Source organism: Miscanthus floridulus, unplaced genomic scaffold (genome assembly GCF_019320115.1).
Source record: "Miscanthus floridulus cultivar M001 unplaced genomic scaffold, ASM1932011v1 fs_118_1_2, whole genome shotgun sequence".
In the NCBI taxonomy this organism is placed as follows: Eukaryota; Viridiplantae; Streptophyta; class Magnoliopsida; order Poales; family Poaceae; genus Miscanthus; species Miscanthus floridulus.
The window spans coordinates 1-26,620 of NW_027096216.1; the positions used below are offsets into that span (position 1 = coordinate 1).

A 26,620-nucleotide genomic window follows, 5' to 3' on the forward strand; every position below is an offset into this window, starting at 1 on the left:
CCGTATAAGCGAGACGACAACTGCTTGAGTGTCACCCTGCGACGGCGTGGCTGCCCAGGGCCCACTCAAGCAGTGGTAGCAGCTTGGCGGCCCGGCACAACCGCCCGCTCAAGCGGCGAGGGTGGCAACGGCGTGGTCACCAGCCCACTTGCCAATCTCAGCCGATCGTGAGGGAAGGGAGAGGGATCATCGAGATAACCACAGTAGCACGAGGGTGGGTGGGAGGCTCGGGAGGGCTGAACCATCTTTTTCCACCTTTAAATAACAGGTGCATCATGTGACGGTTGTGGCTAGGAGAGAACAGAAAAAACAAAACTGACGGTATTCATGGGATTGTAACTTTTCTACTGGTGAATGGAGAATTTGTATAATTCCTAACATAGGGAATTATTATCTCTTTACGTCGGGACACATTATGGCAAAATGCTACAAACATCTGGGCTGAATAGAGCCTGTTGATCTAACAAGGCATATATATCAACACACCCTGGAACCTCCATTCCATTCTCACGCTCAGCTCCTGCCGGCATGCATGGCAGCCCGGACAAAATCTTCGCATGTCGCATAACCACTCGAAAATACATCCGTCAATGCCCCCATGACATCAAAGGCCTCCTGCATATCATCTGATGAGGTCATGTCTTCAAGCCAGGAGAGCAGGTTCTTGGACAGCCCCACCATCTCCTTCATATTAGCCAGCTTCTCTTTCATCTGGATCTCCCATTTCTCGAGCCTGCCAGCGGATTCATCTTCCTCACCCATCTTGCTCATGCTGGATGATTTGCCCTTCTTGAAGAACTGCTGTAGCTGCTCAATCAAGCCAGTGTACATCAACATCGGCTGGACGATAGCGAAGAGCTTCTCGTCACTTGTATCAGAGGATGAACCTTCGTCTGACCGAACTGCCAATGATGACGAATCTGATGACAGCTTGAGGGTTGACCGCCCGTGCTTATGTTGCATGTAGGCGTGGTAGATGCCCCTCTGTAGGAACATGGGGCGGTGTTGGAGCCAACTCTCGTATGACTCCGACAGAAGGGAATAAACCATCATGAACTGTACAGTCTCCTCGGAGGACCCTGAACCACCACGGGACCCAGAGACAGATGCTGAAACTCGAATAGGAGAATCCAGTGTTGATGCAGGGCCGGACAAGTACGTGGTGACAGCCTTGGCCATCACATGACGCTGCTGGTTGGCACTTCCATCTGCAAGATAAGAAGCCATCTGGACCATGAATGGAAGAAACCGGGAGTTGCTTTCCCTTCCCCCACCTTTGCAGTCTGTGCTAAAAGAAGCGCCTGTTGCAAACCTTGCTAGCATCTGGAGAAGCCAAAAGCACCATCTTATGAGAACAATTATGTGTAATATGAATAAATAATCCAAACATCGTGCTGAGCAAAGTAAACTGCAGGTGATACTTTGAAATTTATTTTATAGACCGAAGTACTATCTGTTCTGCTTTAGATATCAACATGGCTTCAAATACTCCCTCCATCCCTCCATCCCACAAAGAGTGTCATTCTCATTTCCCGAGGAGTACATTTTCAACTTTAACCAAGCATATACAAGAGATTATTAATGTTTATGATACATAATAAGTATCATTAGATTAATCGTTGAATATATTTTCATAACAAATTTATTTGGAGATATAAATGTTGCTAATATTTTCTACAAACATAGTCAAACTTAAGAAAGTTTGTTCTGCACAACCCTATGTGGCATTCTTTTTGGGACGGAGGGAGTACATCTTGACCTCTACTCCCTCCATTCCAAATTATAAGACGTTTTGACTTTTCTAGATGCATAGTTTTTGATATGCGCTTAGATATACACTATGGGTGCGCTTGGTTTGATGGATATCCCTGGATGGGAGATGGCAGTCCATAGACAAGCCTATGTTTGGTTCATGGGCGAGTTGAATATGGATATTCCCTGACAGAAAAATATTCTTCCAGATGCTGGATAAGCCTACAAAAAAATTGGCAAGAGAGCTCATCCATGTTTTCTAATCTTTGCCATTAGTAAATAATTAAGGGTTATTAGTATGTTATATTATTGCTTACTAATTATGATGGCAAGATTAATTTTGATGCGCTAATCTGTTGATTAGTGCATGTTTTATATGCCAATCAGGATAATAGTGGTGCTAATTAACATATTTTATTTGTAGTTAGCTATTATCATGACAAAATTAGTGTTAGTGCATATTTATTAGTATAATTAGTTGTCATTTTCAAAAAATATAAATACAATTAGTCAAGTATTCTTATCCCATCCACTTTCATCCATCTAACCAAACAGAAAAATGCCTCAGCCAATCAATCAAACCAAACATGCAGCATCGATAACCATATCCCGAAATCCTTGGATGGCCATACGACCATACCCCATCTAGCCTTGTTCTCAAACAAAATACACCCTATGTTTAGATGCATAGTAAAAACAATGTATCTAGAAAAAACAAAACATCTTATAATTTAAAACAGAGGGAGTACTTTTGATCTGTGTATTAGTAACACAATTCAATGATATAGAGGCACTTATGATGAATGATGATTGATGAGAAATCACTGACATTTGAATACCATGAGTGGTCAACGATTTCTGGAACTGATAAGTATATTATTACCAATAGAATGGAATGACAACAACATTGATCACAACGATAAAAAAAGAAACAAGAATAAGCAATATGCTATCCAACTTTCAAAATATTCATCAGAAAAAAGCTTTATGTCAATGCAACAATTGATTTCTCAGGGACAAAAAAAGGCCTGCATTATCTTAGAACCTGGCATGGTATATTTCTTCTCAGCAAGAGAATTTAAACCTGGGCATGAAGTAAAGCAAAATCTAGGCAATAATACAAAGTGCAGTCCATACCAATTGAATTACAATGAAATGTATGATTAGGAATTTTTGCGTTATCTTAAAACAAAAATTTATTATAACTGAAGTCAGCATTACATACCAGCACAATGTCATATGTCAACAACCGGAGACGACTCCCATCAGCTCGTCCAAGTGAATTCAATTGGTCCCAGTACTGATCAACACACCTAGTGTACTGCCCAAGAGGAACGGATCGCCCCCTCAATGGAAAGATACAATTACACAATGTCTCATTGTTCCGCAAGGTAGCACCATCCCATTCCTTTTTTGGATTCTTCAGTGCAGCATCAGCTCGTTTAGCTTCCTGATGGCATTGGTAGTGTATGATGTTGAAGTGGCTAACAGTGGTGTAAACACAGTCCCCACGGCCACTACCAGAACTTGTTGCACCTAAGTTCACTCGTTTACTGAATGCATATACTCCCAACATGTCTGTTGGTCTTAAGGTGTACCCTTCTCTACAAACCATACACGCTACACCATCCTCCTCTTCTTCCACATCATCCAAACCTTCAATTGTAGGCTGAGATACAACAATACGTCTAACTCCATCAGAAGCAAATTCTTGACGCATTCCCATTCCCTGGTATAGGGGAAAAAAGGGCAGTGCCCATTAAAATATGCATATGTAGAACCGTGGACCTAACAGTTATTATGATTAGAAACATTTGCAGAATAGAACTTCTGAAACAGGATGGATAACATCAGAAACATGGCAGCTGATGAAACTATAAGACTTACCTTTAGTAGCATCGCTCTTCTCTCAAGAGCACGGCGACGCATCTCATCCCTTGTAGCATGTCGCAGCTCTTGAATCTTCTCTCCTAGGAAACCATCACCATTATTTTCATTATTGGCTAGCGTATCCAAAAGATTTTCTGCTCTTGCACCAATTTCATTTTCACCAGGCACCCCTTCCAAAGCATGGAGCAGTGGTAATATGCCTTCTTCATCAATGCATTTCTGTGTAGACAGATGGCCCTTGGCCAGCCCCTTCAACATTGACAGAATGGGTGGAATAGATGGCAGTTTTAAGCCAGCTGTCCATTCTTCACTTGTTCTAAAGCCAGTCTGTCCTGCAGAAGCAAAGCTTTCCTTCACATGCTCAACAGCAGCTTTTGTAATGCCCTTCTCCAGAATAATATCCTTCAGCCTCTCACCACACGAACTAGTCTTGAGTGACTCTGATACACGAACAAAGTTTTCGACAGCAGATCGCTGTGTTGATGCCTTTTGGCTTATATTGTCATCTTTTGGATTATCTTCATGTTGCTTCTGCAATTGATCAAATTCAGTCCAGTCCCTAAGGTAGGGCTCAAAATGTTGAATAAGAGCTTCCATAGCTGCTGGCTCCCCATAGGTCAAGTACGGCAGGATCCTTGCCACCATCTCCTCATTCCTTTGTTGCTTGTTTGATTTTTTGGCACCTGAAGGATGACATATTCTGTCCAAAAACATGAGAACAATTTTCCTGGCCTCCTCACCAGCACCAGTCGCCTCAATACTAGTTGTAAAAACACTTTGGGCGATGCTTATGTCACTCTCATTAGCTTCCATAGTAAGACTTTCTACAATTAGTAGAATACCTTCAGCTGCTTCCATTGCATCCGCAGAAAATGCACGTCTAGCTGTCTCAAGCAGCAAACCCAAAGCACCCAGACGTAATAGGGCACATCTATTTTCACGGATTTTGCAACAATACTTGAGAAGGTTAAGAACAGAAGCCAACTCTTCTTGATTAGATCTGAACTCATCATCACGCAGGCTCTGCCGAAAAAACATAGGAACATTAATACAAAAGTGGTCAATCTCAAGCCTTGTTAACAAAACTGGAACACAAAATTCACTTTTTTTCAAGTTCATGTGGATAGCTGCTCAACAGATTGGAGAGCAAGGGATGAAGGTAAGGTAACCAACTCAATGTATAAACTTAAAAAGTGCATACCTGAATTATGCTCAAAATAATCTCAAGGCCTCCACATTCCCTAACAGCACCTGCTATAGCAAACTCAATTTCAGGATCTTGTGATTCCTCCCTTTCCTCATCCAGCTCTTTAATCATAGGCTCAGTAGCTTCACCATCTAAACCCTGATCATAAAATACGAATGTCTTATGAACATTACACTGAACCAATGTTAGTAAAGTCAGAACGTCTATGAATCCATCATGAATTGTCTGAAAGTGCTTAACCCAAAGATGCAAAGAATCACAACAGGCAAAATAAATACTAAGTAACAGAAAGAAAAACACTCTCCTCCAGATTAGTTTATTATAGTACAACAATTTTATTTAAAAAACAGAAGGTGTAACAGGATTTGACAAATCTGTATGAAGGCACGCAAGAAATCAGCGTCTTATTGAGTATATGTAGATGCACATCAATATAGCAAATAAGCGACACACAGAAGTTCCAAGTACTAGTGGACATTATACTAGTTTAGTTTATTCGCCACTAACAAACAGTTCTTATAGACAAGCATCAAGGTCCCTTTGGACCAAATTGGTGATAATCAAAATAAAATATTAAAGTAAAGAAAACAGAAACCTTGATCCCCATAGCTAACCTGCAGTCTGTAGGTCACTGTCATTGGCGGGCAATCTCTGATAGATGAAGCAGCAGTTATTGCGCTGACATTGGACAAAGAATGTTGAGTTTGACCATGGTGCTTCCTCCATACTTGCTCATAGACTTGGGAAATGCTCAGATCAAGTGAGATTATACTACCACCAACTAATAATTCCATACCATAATCATCCTCCAAAAGTCCAATTAAATCAAGCTGGTTACATATTTTGTTTTTCACATCCCGCATTAGAGGGCCAACATCCACACTGGAGTATGGGTTCTTTGTCATAGAACCCCTGATGAACTCCTCTTGAGTATGTGCCTTGTTCAGTATCAAAAGATAAACAGGCTCTGGTTTCACTGGGCAAATCAGATTGCAGAGTTGCTCCACAATAAACTGCAAAAGAAAGTTTTTGATAAGACAAAACAGCAAGATAATAAATAAGTTATTCCCTCCATTTCTTTTTATAAGGTGCATTACGATTTGAGAGTTTTTTGTCACATATAATCCTTGTGTCTACTGATTATCTAGATAGTACTAGTAGTATATGGTCTTTTACTTGAGAGTTAAGCCTTAGTGCTTCTCTCTAAGTTACCTAGTTATCTCTGTTAAAGCTGTACCCAGCTTCTATCTTAGCATCTAGAATATGCATAGTATCTACTTTATGCAGTTAGAATATGCTGTAGTAGTTGGGATGCTTTCTTATGTACCAAGTTTAGTTTTCCTATATAATGAACCTAAAGGCAACCATGGTTAATTGCTGCCATCTAGATCCTGAGTCCAATTCCCCACTTGTATGTGTTACCTGGCCAACATTACTAGCTGCCAACATACGTAAGTCTGACTATATGGAATGAAAGCGAGCTAGTTTGCTTCAAACAGAACCTGCCTTCTCCCTTCTAAACTCCAGCTACTCTATTCACCTCTGCTCATCCTATAGCTGCTGCATTTGTAACATTTTCAAGAAGTACTTTGACCATTAATTCCTTGTACAATTATATTATCAACTACTACAAACCAACATCTTACTAAAAGATGTTAAATACAAATCTAGATGTGCACTAAACTTACATATAGTTTGACCAATTGATGACCAAAGTTTACAATGTTTAACTTTTACAATTTCCGAATTCTAATTCACCTTACATTCAAGTTCAATGTTTAACTTTTATGAATCCTAATACACCCTACATTCTGAAATGGGTAGCATGCATACTATGTTTAGAGTTGTTATCAAACTATAAGCACAATATCAAAAAAAAAAAGGTGCTCATACCAAAGACGTCCGTCTCTTTTTTTCCTTCACATGCTTCTGCAATCCAGAGATGCAAGCACGGATAAATTGACGTTTGTTTTCAGTACTCTCAACAAGCAAGCTATCAAGAAGGTCTTTCAAAAGACGATTGCAGTCATTAATTAACTTTGTCTTTTGCACAACAAGCCCACGGATCACCAGAAAAGCTTCCAGCACCTCAGATAGTAACCTATCACTCATAAACCTACGAGGGGAAAAAGGGTAAGGACATCGAAAAGTAACCAGGCATATTGGTAGCTTAATTAGGAGCACAAACAAGAGTTTTACCTTCCTCTGATATTGGGAATTTCAAGGAACTTGTTCAGGAGCTCAACAAGCTTATGGAGAATGAATCCCTGTGATATATCAATGCTTAGGCTTCTTTCCTGTGATTCAACATTGGACACTTCTTTTGTTATCAAAGAACATAATGTTGTCAAACAACCACGAACAGTTAGGAAAAGACGAGAAGACTCTGAATCAATCATGGTCCCAAGTAACTCAAAGTACTCTGCTGCACTGTCACCAGCTGAGAGTGTTCGAGGAAGTAGTGACATGAGCAAGTTCAATAACTGAAATTGTCTAGGAGTGTTTGATGGGCATAGCAAGCTTATGAGAGTGCATATCTCAGATCTTATTGACTGGGAACACGAACTTAAGATCAAGTCTGACACCCAGTAGCCCAAGGCAAATTTCGAGAAGTCACTCTTACTTGACTCCAGACATGCACGACGCTTCCATCTGAGTCCATATTTGAGAACCAGATAATCGGACTTATATGAATCATGACGTGCCTTCTGAACAGATCCTTTCACTGCCTGGGATACTTTGTACTGCCTCCGGACGAAATCTAAATATGATGCACCATTCTCCCATTCAGAATAGCTCAGAAGTGGAATATCCTGGCCTCTTCGACTTCCATAATGGATTTTTCCAGATATATCGGACTGAACCTTAGCACTGGGGTTATTAGATGTGTTACTAGTTGTATCATCGTTCTTAGAGTGCAACGTCAAGCTAGATACTCCCAAACCTGACTCTTTGTCCCCACCATCAGATTTTGGAGGCGTGCAAGCCTGAGAAATTATCCTCAAACAAGGAAGAATAATATGTTCCGAAATTGCAGGATGTTTTGCTCCAACCTTAATAGAAGAGAACAACAGTTGAAAGGTGACACGTAATCTTGCCTCCCAAAACTCATCCACAAGAGCACAAGTCTCTGATAGCAGCAGTAACTCTTCTCGTGTTGATTGTGCAATGTCCATGGAACGATGGTGCTCAAGACAATACATCACCTTCCTCTGAATCAAGTTGTTTAATTCCTGAACCGCATCTTCATCACTTTCAGAGAATGAAGATAGCACAGCCCTAGCAAGAGTGCGTGCTGTCCTAGGGCCCTGATGAATGTTGTTTTCAAATAACTCTGATAAAATTCCAGCACTAACGAGCTGCTTCCTGCAGTATTCATGTTTTGAAAGCACTTGTAATAACTCTAAGCATTGTGTAACAAATGTAGTACTACACCCATAACAACTATTTGGAGACCTTGGTATTGAAAAGGCTGGTAATGCATTGGTATCACTAGAACTTTTCTGGTGCAGATATGTCATTAAAACACGGCGCAGCCCTTGCAATGTCTGAACACTTTTGCTCACAGAATCAAAAGCTGCTTTGCATTTTTCACCATATAGAACACCAAGTAGTGCAATCTTGCGATTTACCTTGCATGTGGGCCCAGGCAAGGACACCATCATCTGCTGGACAGCATCCTTATGCTGCGAGTCTATCTCGTGTTCACCTATGCTTGACACAAGTTTGATGAGAGGCTTTTTAAATCCCATCAGTTGCTGGTACCGCCTATGAGCATTTTCCGATTCTGACTCTATTGCTGCCAATCCTTTTCTCATGTCGTCATCATTTTCCATGTCGTCAAATGAAAAACTGGGTTTTGCCATGAAGTGGAATTCAAAACGACCATATTTGCTGTATCCACACTCATTGCAGAGGAAAGAATCAAGATTTTCGTAGTTAATATTTCTACACTGCCGGCACTGATATGCATTTTCATGGCAATTACTACATATGCCGTGCTTATCAGTGACAGACCTGCTACACCGTGGGCATTGCAGTGACTCAAGGGAAGAAGCTTGAAGATTCTCATAAAATGAATCAAGCTCAATCATGAAATTGCATGCTGTAATCGGAATGGGAAATTCAACCTTCAATTCTGTCTGATTAAATGTAAGATGGCAGCTCTTAGCACGCTTCCAGAGAGTCCAATTATTCTTCAATTCTGACAACTCAGTCACAGGCCTGTTGTTGTAATACAGGTTGAGTACTTTCACCGATTTAGACTTACGAGCATCATAAACATTCATTGTAACTGACTGTATAGTAAAGCTTCCAGTGCATTTTATTATAATTCTGTTGTCAGTAAATTTAGTCTCGGACTTGAGGGTTTCGAGCTTCGTCCTTGAATACGGAACATCTGGACAGCTGCAGGTAACACAAGGCTCACTCTCTAAGTAATAGCCATCAAACTCCACTAAGCAACTCAGCGTGTTGTATATACGAGAATTTGGATGATTTGCCAATAGCTCATTCTGAGAATGGAGCGTGTCAAAGATGCAGCTTATGACCTCAGATGTCAAACATTTATTCACAAGTTCAGAGTCATTCTGCTTTGCACTCAAGTCATTCACTTTCCCAAGTAAACAGGTCATGAGGTCAGTGTACTCAACAATGTTTTGTCCATATATTGGAAGATGTATCACCTTCTGTAGTAGAATTGATAGCATTGCCTCCCTAAGTGGGTTTTTTGCATGGTACCACACTCCAAATAGAACACATTTAGCCTCATGACGGACACCTGCTGAGTTCCATTCTAGCAAGAATATGTCAATAAAGTGTTTCAACATGTCACCTTTCTTGTCACTGAACATCTCTACAACCTGTTCCATGTCCACGCAAGATTTTTCTGAGGAACCTTCAGAACAATCATCAGCCTTCCGCTTCTTTTTCAAATCTGAAGACTGTGAGGTAGTTCTCGTAGAACCCCCGACATCAGTATTCTCTGTTTTTTGTGCATTATGATTGGCATCTTTTCCTGAATAGAAAGCCAAATTTAGAAGCTTGAGAGTCTGAATAACACACTCTTCACTGAAATGGTAAAAATTGTCCATGAGAAATGGAAGAAGATCCATGTGCTTCAAGCAGAACTTTTGCCAATTCTTTGGCCTTGCCGCAGCCACATCACAAAGAGTCGACAAACATTTTATGAGCTTAACACTTCTCTCATAAGGCACAGGATTTCGGAAGCCTCCAGACTTGTTTATGATCTTATTAAGTTTCTTAACTTCATGGGAGTATTGCCACGAATCCCTCACACTATAGTAGTGAGTCTTGCTGCCACATAAATGAAGGAAGAGCCTCCTTGCATACCTCCGAACAAATGTAGTATGAGGATTGCTAATATAGCTGCAAAGCACGTCTTGATATCCATCCAACTTTAGATCCTTGGTGTTGGGAACCTTGTAGCATCTATCCTTCTCAGCAGACTTCTCCTTCTCTGGTCGAACCATACTATATACAAGCCGGAAAGTATTCTCCAACAATAATTTGTAGTAGTCCATGAACAGATCAGTTGGATGAGATTTAGCGTATGAATCTGAAAAAAAGGGAGAGAAATTTCCAGCTGGCAGTTCTCTTCTTATTGTCAATAGGGATCCACAGCCTGAACCAGAAGAACCAGCTTCTCCATTTATGGATGATGACTTGAAAACATGAACAAGTTGCTGCAGAATATCCATAAGATAATTCAAAAATGGCTGCTGCCTGAGGGCAGAACAGGCACGGACTAACTGGGAAGCAAACTCATTTTTATCCTGGTCAGCACTGGATGGCGGAAGAGTTATTGTTGTTGACGCCAGAACCTGATCAGGACCTTTCTCTGTCAAATCAGAGCTCCCACTTGACTTTGAATGAGAATTATCACTCCCAGGCTGATGCCAGTTGCGGAACATAAGTGTGAAGAACATGAAAACAAGGATCGATACTTCTCCAAAAGTGCATCGTGTTTTGGCAGGGAACGGTTTATTTACGTTGACTTCATCCATAAGCCACTTCACAAACTTCTCCAAATCCAAATTTTCTGGCTTTGAACTATCCATGAAAGGACCACCAACTGCAGAAGAAAGCCTGTAGAACAACTGCATTAAAGGTATGGCTCGGGTACCAGCAGTGGTCCCCATCCAGCCTCTAAGCTCTTCAATTAGATGGTTAAGTACCAGGGAGTTAATGGCACGTTTTGATGCAGAAATTGAAACAGTTGTCTGGTCTGTAATAGTCTCAGGTAAGTCTGCAGACTCATATACATGAATTGACGATGGGGAGGTCTGAACACTCCTATCAGCATGAAGAACACCAGAATCCGTTACCTCATCGACAGAGAAATGGATTTCACTGCCTTCACCTCCAAATGTATCAACTTCAATCGGTATTGCTGACATCGGATGATCTTTTGAATGGGGTGCTGGTAGGCGATCTGCATCAAGTATCTCATAGCAAGTTTCACATAGGTCAAAATCTGGACATATGCTACAGTGCCACCTTTGCCGAAGTATTGGAACGGTGGAACAGCCATCACAACAGTATTGCACTGATGATGTGGCAGGATCTTCTTCAACCATAACCTGAGAGTTTGCACTGGTGGAATTCATAACAGAAGCACTTGCTTTAGCTTGGTTTTCAGGAGCATCATCATTAGCTATCATTGTCTGCTTGGGGAAAGGGACTTGGAGAAATCGGGATGAGATAGCCAAACTGAAAACCAGCAATAAAACACAACTGAGAAAATCGTATAAAAAAAAACAAAGGAAAACTAGCAAATGTTAATAGTGGTACTCTAATTGATTTATAAACAATAGAAGACAAAACCACCTGCTAGAAGTCTGTACTGCTTCATATGGTGCAAAGAGCAGCTTCTTCAGCAGAGCAACTGCAGGTCCCACTGAAACTCTAGGATTTTCATTGGAATGAAGAGCCAGGCATTCAACGTAGCTATAAATAAATTCCACACAGGGCACAACAAGACTATTTATCGTCTGTGTGTCCGGCCTGTCTAAATCTAATATACCCCAGAAAACTTGCATAAGACCATCAACTAGTTCTGTACCTGCACAATATATAGTCATTATAATAGATATTTTTATGTTAGAAAATATTTGAAATTAGAAATGCTTCACATTTTCTATGCTCAAACTAGTAGATACAAATGTAGGTTGGAGAGTCAAGTTGCCCAATAAAGGAGTCCACAACACAAGTTGACAAAGTTGCACATCAAAAACAACAAAAGCAGCAGCAGAATAATTGCTGTGACATCTTTGCAGTTTCATATAATTTAAACTGCAAAAGTACTCCTGTTTACACATGTTAACCAGCAGACAAGAAGGATAACCTTCAGAATCATCTAGCCAACCTTCTTACGAGACTTAACTAAGCATGCAGGTTATCTCCAGAACAGAAATAAAGGAGGCAAATACAAATACAGCAAAAGAAGACAAATAATTGACACATTGAGAAATATCACTACATTCCAAAATGATTTTTATGTGCACGTAGGGGCCACATAAATGCAGCCTATGCCATTATGCTGATTGGTAAAAATTAATATACATATCTAATCCTGAAATCAACATGCAAAAGGTGAAATAAATCAACAGACAGCAGTAGTTAAATATCCCTTCTAAAAATGCAATAGTCAAGCAATACAAATTTGGTTAAACAAACAGAAGTACAATTAATACCATGAGTTTCAAGAAAAGAGGCCAGGTTTGATTTCCTATGCAATGCAACTTTGGAAACTGTATGGATCTGGGCTAGAAATTCTTTTATCACCCAGCTAGATGCAGCGCCTCCAACTCCAATTCTTGAAGTTATTGCTGGGAGTGATTTTATTACCCCAAGGAGACGCATGGTGTCCTTAACCTGTAGAAACATAATCCATAAGTAAACCAAAAATGGTGGAACAGAGGGAGAAATTGACCCATGGGCAATAAGATAATAGACAAACTGGTATTTACATGATAGTACATGTCCTTTGGGAACACAGCCTGAAGGACACGACATGCAGTAGAATGTAGCAGAGGTTCCCTGTCACTTTGAAAAATGGTTTCCAATAAAGCTCGGCACTTCATATTATCAAGTTCCATGCCTGCATCAACCATGTCAGTAAAGCAGCTTGGTTGGCATAGCAGGTATATGCGTGAGAGAATCCTAAGGGCATCTGCCAGAACTTGCTCCTGGATAGGAGCAGCCTTCACGTTTTGGGGTCTCTTTCCTGATCTACCACCAGTAGCATTACCACCCAGTGCTTCCATATCAAGCGCAGCATCCATTTTTTCTTTCCATCCAAATTCATCTTTGGCTCGACCATAAATTTCAATACAATCTATCCTAGGTATAGATGAACCATCGAACGTTTGACCAACAGTAATTGTGAACTCTTCGTCTGCTAGAAGTGATTCAGCAGTAGTAAATGGAATATCATACCATGATCTCATGCCTTCATCAAGCTTAATGACTCTATGAAAAAATGTGATCTCAGAAGGAATGCTGCTAGCAGATGTGTTGCCCACATGGATCCGGCTACCAACCATGACTATATCAGGGTTAGGATTCGAAATAACCACCTACAAACAAAAAATGGAGTGCCAAATGTTATTCTACATCAATTGGTTTAGGCCACTGCATAAAACAAAATCACAGTACAAACAAACCAGAACATCCTACCTTGAAGCCAGCAGGTGTCAGACTCTCTAAATACCCATCATCTGATGTCAATCTTTGTTTAATGCTTTCAGAATCACCACTCTTGGTTGTTTCACTATTAAACTTAACGTCACATGTAAGGCAAGTTGTCTTCTCAAAGAAATCAAGTGGAAATTCTGGTTTTGTGCCAGTGTAAGCTCTACTGCTGAGTATGCTGCTGCCCAGTTTCTTTGTTTGCTCTGCTGTAAGGTTCGTCGAACCATCACCTCCACTAGGTGTATGAGAGTAAATATGAAGGCTTCCATCATCATACAAAAGAAGACAATGTGTTTTATCTTTGGATAAAGGCTTATAGGCAGCAACACCAACCACTGAAGGAATTTGCACCAGTACTGTGCCTCATATTTTGTGCAACCAATTCATGAGGACCCAACGACACCACAAGAGGAGCATTTGATTTAAATTTCGATAGGCAGGTAAGGATACCACTGCCAGATACTAGCTCTCTCCAGCAGTAAAGCCCAGCTGGCTTGGATTTACCATCATGATCCTCACTTATATATGATAATTCCGTTATTGATGAAGAATCAGCATTCAAGCGCCCCATGAAGGTTGTACCATCCTGATGAGATACAAAAAGAAGCCTGTAGGTTGATGAGAAGTACAATGACAACCCTTTATGCATGGATATGACATCTTCGACCAAGACTGTTTCAGTCAATATCTTGGCACCAACATCGCCCTCCAATGTAATATTCAGCCTATATAAAAGGCCCCCTTCAGATAGAACAAGTACCACCAATTTCCCCATTGAGGAGGGGACGAGGGTTGCATCAACTATCACATCATCAGCTACAGTAAAATAATGCATGGGGCTAATATTATCCTGTGAGAGATCATATATCTTCACAAACAGGTTTGTTACTACCATGAGCTGTACCTGAGAACCTTGAACCCATTCCAAACGACGAATATATGCTCCTTCCAGAGCAAGTTCTATGGCAAGGCGATCAGTTACTTCACCACGACTATTTAATGTTAGTACTTGGCAGTCCTCATATCCAGCAACAGCAAGGTAATGGTCCACCAATGGATTGTAAACTAAATGGACAATTTCAAAGCGAACAATATTCCTGGAAAGGGGCTTCACATTGGTTTTGTCTGCGGTAATAGGTACTGCAGTAGGCTGTCCAATGATTTGTCCCACGTCAAATATAGCAACTTTATCGCCTTCTCCAACAGCAAGCTTACCTCGAGTGCTGATACTGAGCAATAATTTAGCAAGAGAACCATTAGCAAGATGTGACTTAAGCTCCCTAGAATTTGGATAATCAGCTTTTATCTTCAGATCCAGTGATCCACTTTTAAATACTTTCTTTAGTTGGAAGAAGTCAAAGGAATGTGACACCAGCACATCACCTCCTAACAAAACTTTCCTGTCTTTCAAAAGATTCAATTCCCTTTGGCTGAGTATAGTAGGCAGCAATTTTTTGCAGATTTCAAGCACCCTAACCTCAATATCCTGATTTTTAAGAAATAAAGGAAGCCCATTGCTGAATTCGTTTGGCACAGATAGCTTCATGGTATTATCAGCATCAGTAGAAATGTCATCTTCAAAATCAGAACCACTATCCAGAACCTGCTCCACATCCTCGTGATATGGCAATATGGGGTGGAAGCTGCTAGCAGCAGGCGGTGGTACAGTAGAGGTGGCAGCGAATTTCCGAGGTTTCAGACACTGACAGCTGCTACCTCTCACACCTCCAGCCCCACAGTCGCAGAAGAAACGGCTTGATCTGGAGTAAACAACACGATGCCCTCGATGACACACCTTGGCACAGACTGAACAGCAGCCTTTGGAAACTGTTAAGTCACATGTATAGCAGAAGTACCAATGCTGTTCCATGAAATTACTGCCACTGGATGTAAATGTGCACACTTTTGATGCTAGAGCTTTATCACTGTTTCCATCGTCTTCGTCATCTCTATCAATGCTCCCTAATTCCCCATCAGATGTACCATCATCTTCGTCTTCCTCACCAGAGCTAGCATCACAATCAACAGCAGTATTACTTACTTGATTCGTGCGAATGACAAGGTTTTCTGAATTTTTCAACTGTTTTAGGATGAGAGAACCTGACCCAAAACTGCTTCCAGAAGTTTTTGATGAAAGTCTCTTAAGCTCACTTCTACTTAGTCCAGTATCACCGAACACTGCCTCCACAAAAGAAAATAGAAACTTCAAAGTTTGCAGTTTACCCTCATCCTCAACCATTGTCTCCATCAGCATCAGAGTGTTTTCAAACAAGCGCTTGAAGTGTGATTCCTCACTTGATAGTTGAACAAGAAAATGGAAATATGCTCTAGCAATCTGGAGGTCATGTGACAAAAATGCTTGATCAAGTAATGGTAGCATAGAGTTGAAAAGGTGATGCTGAAATTCTTTGCTCAATGTTTCATATGGAGGACAAATGAGATGCTTAAAGAAATCCAGTGTCAGTTCTCTAATTGCAGTGCTTTCAGCTTTTACAGAGGGCCCCAATATTATAAATTCTAACCACGATGAAAAGCAGGGCACATCCATTCCAATAAATTTGTTTTGCAACTTCTCTTTAAGACCAGGACAAAAACCATTGCTTAATATATCAGTCAATAAGTGGATAATCTTCGAATTAACCTGCTCATATTTGCAATCCAAAACATCAATAAAGACTGACATATCAGCACGCCCAGATGCAAAAATACGGCTTGCTCCTTCAGGAGCTCCTTCTGCATCACCAAGGAAAAATTTAAACACCTCTGATTTAGATTGAAGGTCCTCCACTACATCAACAACTGTAGAAACCAAAATCTCTTTCACCCCGCTATCCATGCTACCATTCAAGTTTATGTCAGCCAGGAAACCTTCTAGCTGCTTCAGGACAAACAATTCACTGTATCTCGCAAGATCATTCCTGTTGTTAATTAGACTCATAAATATATTATCACAGTCTCCATGAACAGGTCCAAATATATGATCTGATCTAACTTCCATCACCATACCAAGCAATTTGGAAATAGCACCCTCATCAACTTGGTCCCCGTCTCCTGGTTGTGCAACCTTTATATATCCAGTAAAGGTTTGCATGATCTCATTTATCACCAAAATGCAAGAAAGGAGAGCACTGTTGCTAGAAATGTAGTCCAACGGAAATCCGTGTAACAAGCACTTCTGGAAATAATATTTTCTCCGCCCTTCACCTAGCTTTGTGGTGACTCTATCTATCCTTGATGAAACCTTACATATGGGTTCCAGCATTTCCAAATATGAACCAGATTTCTCAAAAAGAAGATGGTGCTTGGATTTGTCAAAGACAGAATGCTTGAGCAGCAGGGAAGGATAACAAGTATCCAAGGAAGACCTTTCAAGAAATGACAGATAAGCTTTCTTAAAAGTACGAAGGTAGGTCTCCAAAAGAGAAGATAGGATATCCAAACAGTATCCACTGTTCTCAGTTATGTAGATAGACAAATTCTTCCCACAAGTAAATAGGTCCTCGCCATGAACCTCCTGTATTCTGTGTGAATCCACCTCAGATTCTCCACCTGTCTGCTGCCTCCAAAGAACAGAATTAATGTGAGAGAGAATAAAGGAAATCCATGCTCCTTTCCTGGGAAAATCCCAACTCTCCAGTTTACTTGAACCAAGAATATCAGAGTGCAATAACTTTAGGAGTTGAAATATTAACGCAGGTAGATCAACACCAACATGAGATGAAGCACCGCTGCTGATACTAAGAGCAAATGTTAGGAAGGCATTGACATCGGCAAGGTCAGGCTCCAGGTAATGATTATTCGGAACAGAATCATTGCCTTGACAGCATATACCAGAGAGAGTACTCCAGCAAATCAAAAATATATATCTTTCCACAATGAGATCATCAGCAACTTCAGGGCTCCTACCACTCCAAGAACCAAGGATTTGTGACATAGCTGCACCCAAATAAGCCAAGTTCAAGCCCAAAGTTTCAACAGCAGCTTTATCAAAATAGAACTCGGCATGAACTGGAGTAACATCAATTAACTGAGGGAGCAAGTTACTAGCTACAGAACTCTTTTTGATAGAACCACCAAACAATTCCTCAACAATAACAGTGGCAAGGGATGGCAAGCAGTCATTCGTGGAACTTGACTGGCCTTCCTTCAACTGGATATCCCACAATCTGGATCTTAACCTTGTAAACAACCATGATGGGTATGTGAAGGGGTACAGCAACATATGGCGCAGGACAAGCAGAAGCCTTGATAGGAGCAATGCCCATCTTGTCAGCCCAGCCACAGTTACACCAGACACAGGCTGTTTCATTTTTTCTAGGGAAGAGAGTACAATTTTGACCAAATCAGCCTTTTCTGACTCTGTGGTTAAATGGAATGCTGCCAAAACAATTTCCAGATGAAAAGGACACGGGAGACTTGCACAGAAATCACAAACATTTAATGAGCTGGATGATGTATCATTTGCCTTCTCCAAAAGATAAGTAATATACTGAACAAAAATCTTTCTTCCGAGACTAAAACCTGAGTTTGATGTGTAACTCATAGCATGCACAACGAGAGCAAGTGTGTAGTGGTTATAGGTATACTTCCCACTTTCAACATTAAACACTTTTTCCACAAGATATTCCCTTAAAGAAGCAGGGCATTCATCACAAACAAGAAATGTTTGTAGAAGTTCAAAACAAGCTGCATTAATGTGTGGTAATTTATTTTCAGAAGAAGACATCATATTTCCAGTGCTGCTTTCATCAGGGAAGCAAGCTTGGCACTTAAGTATTGAAAGAAATTGATCTAGATGACAGGTACTGAATTTTCTGCAAGCATCCATATATATAGCACTAGACCACTCAGGAGACAAGATGGATGTCTTCATAAAGCACATCAGATCAGCAGCTAACTGAATAAACCCCTGCTGGCTGTTTGATGGACTGCTCCCAAGAGATGTTGACTGTTCAACACTTTCATTTAATCCTGCAGGACGTACTTCAGCAAATAGATTCCCAAAAAGTGCATCTTCCTCATGACTTGCCACAGACTCCAATTCTGACACAACAGCTTGTTTTGTGCAACTCAGATGTTGCTTCTCACTTGTCAATGATTTCAGTCCTTCTTCATGGAGGAAAAAAGTGAGATGTACTAAACCACTCAACCATTGATGTCCTGAAGGGAAGATAAGCCATAGATACTCCTCACATGTATATTTCTTCAGCAATGGTACCTCCTCCGAACGGATATGACAAGACAGGTCACTTGTATCTTTGTTGCATGAATAATCCATGACATCTTTGTCTGGTTTGTCCCTGTCAACACGACTTGTCCATCGTTTGGCGTCTTTAAAAAGTTTCAGCACAAATTGAACAACGTGAGGAGAGTAAGCTAAAGGAGGCACCAAGCAAGTACCACATTTTTCATATCTCCATATATTAGGACTGAAGATTTCCAGCATGGATGAAAGAATGCATACTTTAACTGTGCAACAGATATTACTGTTGCAAACACTAATGTTTTGCATTACCTGTAGAAATTCTTCCAGTATCTGCAGCAAGATAGTGCCAACACCATCTACAGAAAAGACTTTGTCATGATTAGAGAACTTGAACTTCAGTCTGAACAAGGCTGGAAGACTATCAGCACATCTTGCTACCGAGGATAACATCATGGCATCAGAGGCATCAGGAGGGAACTCCATAGTGAGACCACAGACTAACTTCAAAATTCTTTGGGTGAAAGACAACCTCAAGTCAATGTTTATATCTTCAACCATTTCCAAAGCAGGAAACTGGCAAAGCTTCTGCACCAGTGTAAGAAGGCGTGGCATACAACGTAAGTGAGCAACCGCAAAATGCTGCACTAATGGCACCATGGCATTTGGAGATACTGCACTGCATGATTGGGTATTCTCTAAAATAACATAATCTCGCTGCAAGTATTCTGGTAATAAGGCCAAACAAAACCGCTTAAGGTCATCTTCACTTTTCGAGCAGTTGAAGCCTGGTAACGAAGAATTGAAGATAAGTGAGAACTCATCAAATGAAAAGCTGCGCATAAAACATTGATTCCCTTCGCATGGGAAAGGCCCCAGGAGTTTACCTTTTATATAGCAGAAATATTTCTCTTGTGGGCTCATGCGCTCAGTTTCAGCTTGCACAGACGTCCACTGTGCAATGATGTCATTTATAATGCTGGGTTCCAATGAGGATGCCTTATTGAGAGTACCATTAAGCAGTACAGATTCCACAAAACAGGCAACCTCATTCTACAAACATGTGACATAATTGTTAACAAATAAATAGTGCAACAGACTTCCAAGCATCTATGCAGAATTATGGCTCAACAAAGATGGAAACAAAATGGTAGCAGCCTATCAAATTATTCTTAAGATAAACATCTTGTAAATTTTGAAGGTTGGAAACTCAGACGAAAATGGTGTGGTGCCCAAGGGGGCTGGCGCCCTCTCTATCTCAGCCGTTGCATGCGATTGCCCCCGTCAACTTTAACGAAAAACAGGTTAATGGTGGCATAGTAAAAAAAATATTTACAGCAGATAGAACTGGTTGTATATTGGATTTCTGTGTAGTAGCAGATGATGTTGTGTTGCAGATTGGTGTATACCTGGTTTTTTTGTAATATAACTTTGTATTCCAGATCACTTTGTGCTTTAATTAATGTATTACAAAGCTCCACTTTATGGTTTCCATATTATTGGGCCTTACAAAATCATATGTGCTTTATAGCCATCATGCTATCTGTATATGGAACGCAGGTACCATGGTGTGCAACTGAAAATTATGGAACTATACCATGAGTAGTTCAACAGAGAAGTTCAACAGAGAAGAATGAACCCCATACAATAACATAAGCACATCATTTTGATTCACAGAAGTTATACAAGTACATATTTCATTTTTTTTACTGGATGTCCAGCCTGCTGTCGTTAGTGTCTGTTTGAGCAGCTTTTCAGAATTCAATCCAACAGTGTGGATAAGCAGGGCGCCAGCCACCAGAGTGCCAAATGCATACTAAAACTCAGAATGATAGCCCCAACTATTTAAAACCAAGCCAATAGAACTTACCAGTAAGCCAAAGTCATCACACACATATGATGATTTTTCTAGATGTAAGAGACAAAATTCCAAAGATCTCTCCACAATCTCCACAACTGTTGGCTCCACTTGCTCCACTGATAACAAAAGGTGAGAATAGAAAATAGAAGTGAGAAACAGATCAAATCCTAACCTACACTAGACCTCTAATGGTTAAAGAAGGACAGGAAACAGCAGAAAAGAGGCAATAATATTGGGGAAAAATCTATTAATTACTATCTAATAAGTGTGAATGAGTACTCCAGTAATCATAGGCAAGAAAAAGAAAATGATTTCAAAGAAAGGAAACTTTGCAACAATGGTGTACAAGTTCTACCATTTTATTTATTCAACACCAAGCATCAAAAAGAAGTTGAAGCTTCAGTGCTTTCAGTGTCATTCAGAAGGTCACTATGCTACTAAGGGCATGCCAAATATCAAGCGAGGGGCATGCCCAATATCAAGGGAGTGACATGGAATGCAACAGAGATTGCTTCCTAGTATCTCATCGAGAATCCTGTCAAGATCTCCATAATCAATATTCCAGTCTGAGCACCATATCTGATATAACAATCTATTTACAGAACTAATTTATACATTTCTCATCAATCAATAAAGTGAATAAGTGAGACGGACTGCTAGGGAGGAGAAATGATACATCTCAAGATAAACCCACTGTCTAAGATGGATATTAAATACTAAGTGCAACATAGACAAAAAAAAAGACCTCCAGAAGAGCAAGATACACCGTACTGAAGAGCACAACCAAGAAGGCAACAATCCACATGCTCAAAGGTACAGGAATGCAATAAAAATTAGCGTTTCTTCTAGGAAGGAGCAGAGAAGTATCCAAAACACAAAACCATAGTCCCTCACTAAAGGATAAGAGAGCAGAAACAGAAGGAACCGCAAAGTATACCTGCCATTGGAGAGGATTTGGACAAACCCATCCTTTAACCACACCCAAATCCATATCCCAGCTACCCATTTTACACCTTACCCAAATTTGTCCACACCTGTTTCCCCCATACCTATGGCGTATGGGTAATAGGGCAGCGCTAGTGTCCAGCAACAATGACGGCCTGTGCCTGCTTGTCGAAGTTCTCAGCGGAATCGGGGTGTGTCGAGGCAATGGCAGCATTGGCACTTGTGGTTATGGGCAGCGTTTCAAGCTTGTCGATGGCATCCTTGGCATTCTTGATAAGCCAGTCAACCCCGCTGCCATGCTGTACACAGAAGGGAGCAGGCACTGGAGCTCACCGAGCAGCTGCTGCGGCACGACAAGCTGAAGGAAGTGGCCCATGGTGTTGATAACGACCACCTCCACTGTCATCATGCGCTTCATGTACTCCGCCACGCCGGGGGGCGTCACGAAGTCAGCCTTCACCTAGACGACGGTGCACAGCACGGTCTCAGCGTCGAGGAACCCCCGCTGGTCATCCAGGAAGATTATCCGGGCCACCTCCAGTGCCACGCCCAGGCGCATATGGACAGCATGCTCTTCTTGAGTGCTGGAGCAAAGGAAAGGGTCGCTGGCGGCGTTGGGGACGAAGCCCATCACCAAGGCATCGAAGTGACGACATGGCATCCAGCATGCTGTCGATGCTCTCCCGCTCGAAGCCGCCCACATACCCCTTCTCCAACAAGTTGATGTGCCTGGGCGCAGCCGGCGTTCCATTTTCTGAGAGCTTGAGGGGCGGCGACGCGACGCTTCCCTTGCATGCAGGCAACGGCAGGAGGAACTAGGTTGGGAACCGAAAGTGGCCGGATAAAACGGGTTTTCCCCTCCCAATACCCTCTTAGCGTGTGTTTGGATAGGGGGCTCAACTGGGTTGGAGTGGGTTGAACCCATTTTTGTAGCTGTTTGGTTTGGGTGCCAGCAAAAGTGGGTCGAACCCAAATGGAATATCCGCAATAGATGAGGTTGGCTCAACACCTTGAAATTGGGCGGACCGGGGCGACCCAGATGGAGCAGCTCGTGGTGGGAGCATGGAACAACGGCGGCGGTGCGACACGCGGAGCAGCTGCGGCGGCGCAACCAGCCACGGTGCCGCGCGGGGCCTGCGGTGGGGAGCAGCATCAGCATCGGCGCGGCCAGATGTGGCGGCGAGCGCGCGGCCCTTAGTATGCGGTGGCGGCCCTGCAGTACGCGATGGTGGCCCTGCAGTGCTCAAGCGCTGGCGGTTGCCGCCCTGCTCCCGTTTCCCTTCCCGACGCGCTGCTGTGTTGCAACTGTTGCAAGCTAGAGAGAGTGTGGGACGGAGGCCGAGCGCGCGGGGACGAGGCACCCCTGGGGAAGAGCAGCAGGGTACGGCAGAGCAGCAGCATCGGCGAAGGAACGGTCGGCCATGAGAGAGAAGAAAACAGAGAAAGGAGGAAGAAGAGGGAGGAGAGGATGACAGGTGGTCCCCACACGTCAGCTACCTCATCCCACCTTTATTTGCCTTGGAACCAAACAAGAAACTGGGTCGGACCTATCCCTAACAACCAAACACGAGATGGGTTCAACCCAACCCAAAAAACTGGGTCAGGTCCAACCCGACCCACGTGGTCCTCGAACCAAACACACTCTTACAAGTGGGTACGCCCATATCCTACCCATTTCAAATGGGTGAAAGATTTTCGATCCGTACCCTACCCGTTTAGCCTGGATACGGATTTGGGGATGGACATTGGATGCCCAGTGACAGGTATACCGCAAAGTAAACAAGGCTCAGGTCACCAAGGGGCTAATCCACGAGCTTAAAACAATGCTGAAGGGGTGACAAAAAAATTGCAAGGTTCAATCCAAATCTCAAAAGTTCTCTCCAAACATTAGTAAGTCTTAGGGTTTCAAGATGATAGAGATCACACTGGAACAAGGGAAACATGAGGAAACTAACAAATTCATTACCCTTGCTTGACATAGAATAGATACATTGGTAAGACCTTACATTTGGAGCACTTGACCTCTAAGAACAATCTTTTAATCCAAGGAAAACTATCTCTTCACACTGGGTATATATCTATAAGGAACTTAACCGAGCATCAGCAAACAATGAAACTAATATTCTTGTTTTTCTCAAGCCTATAAATTGTTGGAAATAATCCTACGTGTCTAGGTGCATGCTAGTGTCTAGGTTCATAGCCTTTACTTTAGCTAAATCTCAGCATGGAATAGTAGGCTGATTATTTGGGTAACATTCTGCATTAATTAGGAGGCTATCACAATAACAATTTTACCTCTCAGCACTATATAAAGCTAGGAGGAAAATTAGAAAAAGGCTAAGTCATTCCAGCCACCAAACCCACAATGTTCATGTTGTTCTTGTGTGTGTGAATGTGAATTCCTGGTGATCTGTTGGGGGGCTATTTGCCTTTCATAAATTACATAGTGAAAGAGAAATCTGGTGGAGAGTATCATTCTGAAATCAAACAGCAACCAGACAATTATAGCTGTTAACCTGAATCGGTAAATCGTGGTCTGCTTGTTCATGGAACAAAATTTATATAAGATTCTTATAGGCCCTGTTTGGCACAGCTTAAAGTTAGGAAGAAGGTAGCATTTCTCAAGCTGCCCACAGCAGCCGCTTAGTGGAGAAGCTCGGGCCCAGAAAAGCTAACTGTTTGGCAAATTGGCTTTTTCTCTAGCTTCCATGGTGGCTTCCACGCCAGATCTTGGAGATGGAGACGGGGACGGCCAGATCTCCGAGATGGAGACAGAGATAGCCAGATCTCACAGGAAGGTGGGCTGATCCGATGCTGCACCCATCTGAAGGGTGCAGTGGCGGAGGGTGAACCAAGGGGGGGTGCAATCGCGAAGGAGTCGATATGCAATGAGAAACCACTCGCTGTAGAAAGCAAGCTCGGTGGTTCCAGCAAGTGTCGTAGTAGCGCCAACGGCCGAGGTCTCACGTCAAAATAAAACTATCTTGCAAAGGTTACTCAATTTAGGAATTATAACAAATTATGATAGTAGGACACATCTTATTCTATACCAGCGTGATGCACCATACTGCTTTCACGCCTAAGATGGGAAGTCAAATCATAAAGGACAATAGACAAAAAGACTAGCTGCAGTCACATAGGAAGCTTCTGCCGTTCATCCAAGGTGACCAAAACCCCTCTGTGAGCGTCAACTAGCCACACTAGCAGAGAGGGGCAGAAGTCCAGTATCGCCTCTACGAGGCGCTGCCAGTGGAGGGGAGTCAAAGGCAGAGGGGAGGTCACTGGTGGCTTAGGGGACTTGAGGGTGGTCACAGGGCAGCTCAATGCCACCAGAGGAGAACTCGAAGCCGTTGGACAGTGTGGCTGATGGGAAGTGGCACGAACAGGGTAGTGGAGGCAGAGGCGGAGGCCGGTGCGGTGGGAGGAGACGGAGGCTGGCGCGGTGGGAGGAGGCGGATAGCACGCGGATGTGTGCAGGGCTGGTGGAAAAAGCTAAGAAGCTGCCTGGGGACTGTTTCTACGAAAAGCCAGAGTCCAGATCATCTCTGAGGAGCGTTGGGGCAAAAAAAAGGCACAATTGAAGCAACGTGTTCAGCTGCCTGGAAGCTTTTTTTTATGGGAAGCTGCTGAATAAGCAGTTCTAAACAGGATTTTAGTCTTGCTATTTTCTGCAGTGCTCCAAAATCTAAACACCTAGCTCCATAGTTGGCAAGAAATGGGAACCACAGATCACCACTGCATCAACTTCTACCAAATGATAAATATCGGTAAAGAAAAAATGTGTCCAATCTACACTGACTGCTGATCATGCAGTTCAGCCACTGTACCACTGAGAACTCATCCTGATAACCAAGCAACAACCAGTCCAATATTAGGTAAAGGTAAATAATGATTCGTCAACCACAGGGAGAAGTATAGTGAACCTGATCCATGCATGAAGCATGCATTTTTAGTGCAATTGTGCATATAAAGTTCTCAAGTGGCTAAAACTAGTTCTAATGGGTCTCTTCGTAGTCATAGTATCAAAAGACTCACAAAAATATATAGAGGAAAAGCAAGCATTCATGACCTCATGGCACCCAAGGATGACAAAGAACAAGCAAAACTATAAACCTCACATCACACAAACATAACAGACTGAAGCAGAATGCATAAGTGGACCATGCCCTAAAAGAGTGAAACAGAAAATATTTAGGATGCCTAAACCTTTCTGACAAACAATTTGAGACTGATACTAAATATTAACCGAAGAAAAGCAAACAATATTATAATGTTATATAGATCAACTGAGAGAGTGTGAATTATAGACTAACATCATATCTAATTCCAAAAGAGAAATGAAGCAACTAAAACATCATATCAAAATCCAAACGAGTAAAACATCCTATCAAAATCCAAAAGGAAACGAATCAATTAAGGATATCTAAGTTGCTCCACAAGAATGAATATGAAGCTTTCATCGATCAAACAGAAGGCGATACTTATCTTACTCTCTAATAACCATAAGCAATTTAAGATCACACAATAAAAGGTAAAGCAGCAGCATCGCGTCTAGTATAGCACCCCAACAGTTATAAATCTACAACCCCCGATAGTAACAGCAAAGCTACCACCCATGGTCCACACTCCACAGCCACCACCCATGGTCCATGGAATCCATCTTAGACAGAAAGACGGGAAGGAATTAGCGGGCGGGATCGAGGGAGCACACCTGAGGCAGGGAGGACGGCAAATACGACGGCCCGGGCGGCAGCGAGAACGGTGCGGGCGGCGGCTGGGTCAGCCGACTGGCCGGCGGCGAGGGCCCCCGCTAGGGCCTCGAGCCCCGGGCGCGCCGCGGGCAACCGGAGGCGGCGTACCGGCGGCTCCGGCTCCCCGGAGGCAACTAGGAGGTCCAGCATCGCCGAGATCTCCGCCGCCGCCATGGTGCGATCGGCGGCGGCCCCTATACAGAGAGAGGAGCAGGCGTCGGATCTACGCCCTTGTGATGAGAGGGTTTTGAGTGATGAGAGAAATTAAGAGAGAGGAGAGAGATGTGCATGTGAGT

The 26,620-nt window shown here is 42.3% G+C and overlaps 1 protein-coding gene across 1 annotated transcript; it reads right to left on the minus strand.

Moving 5' to 3' along the window:
- Positions 1 to 217: 217 nt before the first annotated feature.
- LOC136530394 (auxin transport protein BIG-like) lies at positions 218 to 26,620 on the minus strand. Its single transcript, XM_066523139.1, is given in 15 exon segments — positions 218 to 1,323; positions 2,978 to 3,481; positions 3,640 to 4,665; positions 4,844 to 4,987; positions 5,464 to 5,862; positions 6,743 to 6,965; positions 7,049 to 11,581; positions 11,699 to 11,933; positions 12,565 to 12,745; positions 12,841 to 13,449; positions 13,550 to 13,903; positions 13,905 to 19,555; positions 19,655 to 19,820; positions 20,638 to 20,744; positions 26,285 to 26,620. Coding segments are annotated over 15 exon segments (15,156 nt in total). The 5' UTR covers positions 26,499 to 26,620; the 3' UTR covers positions 218 to 513.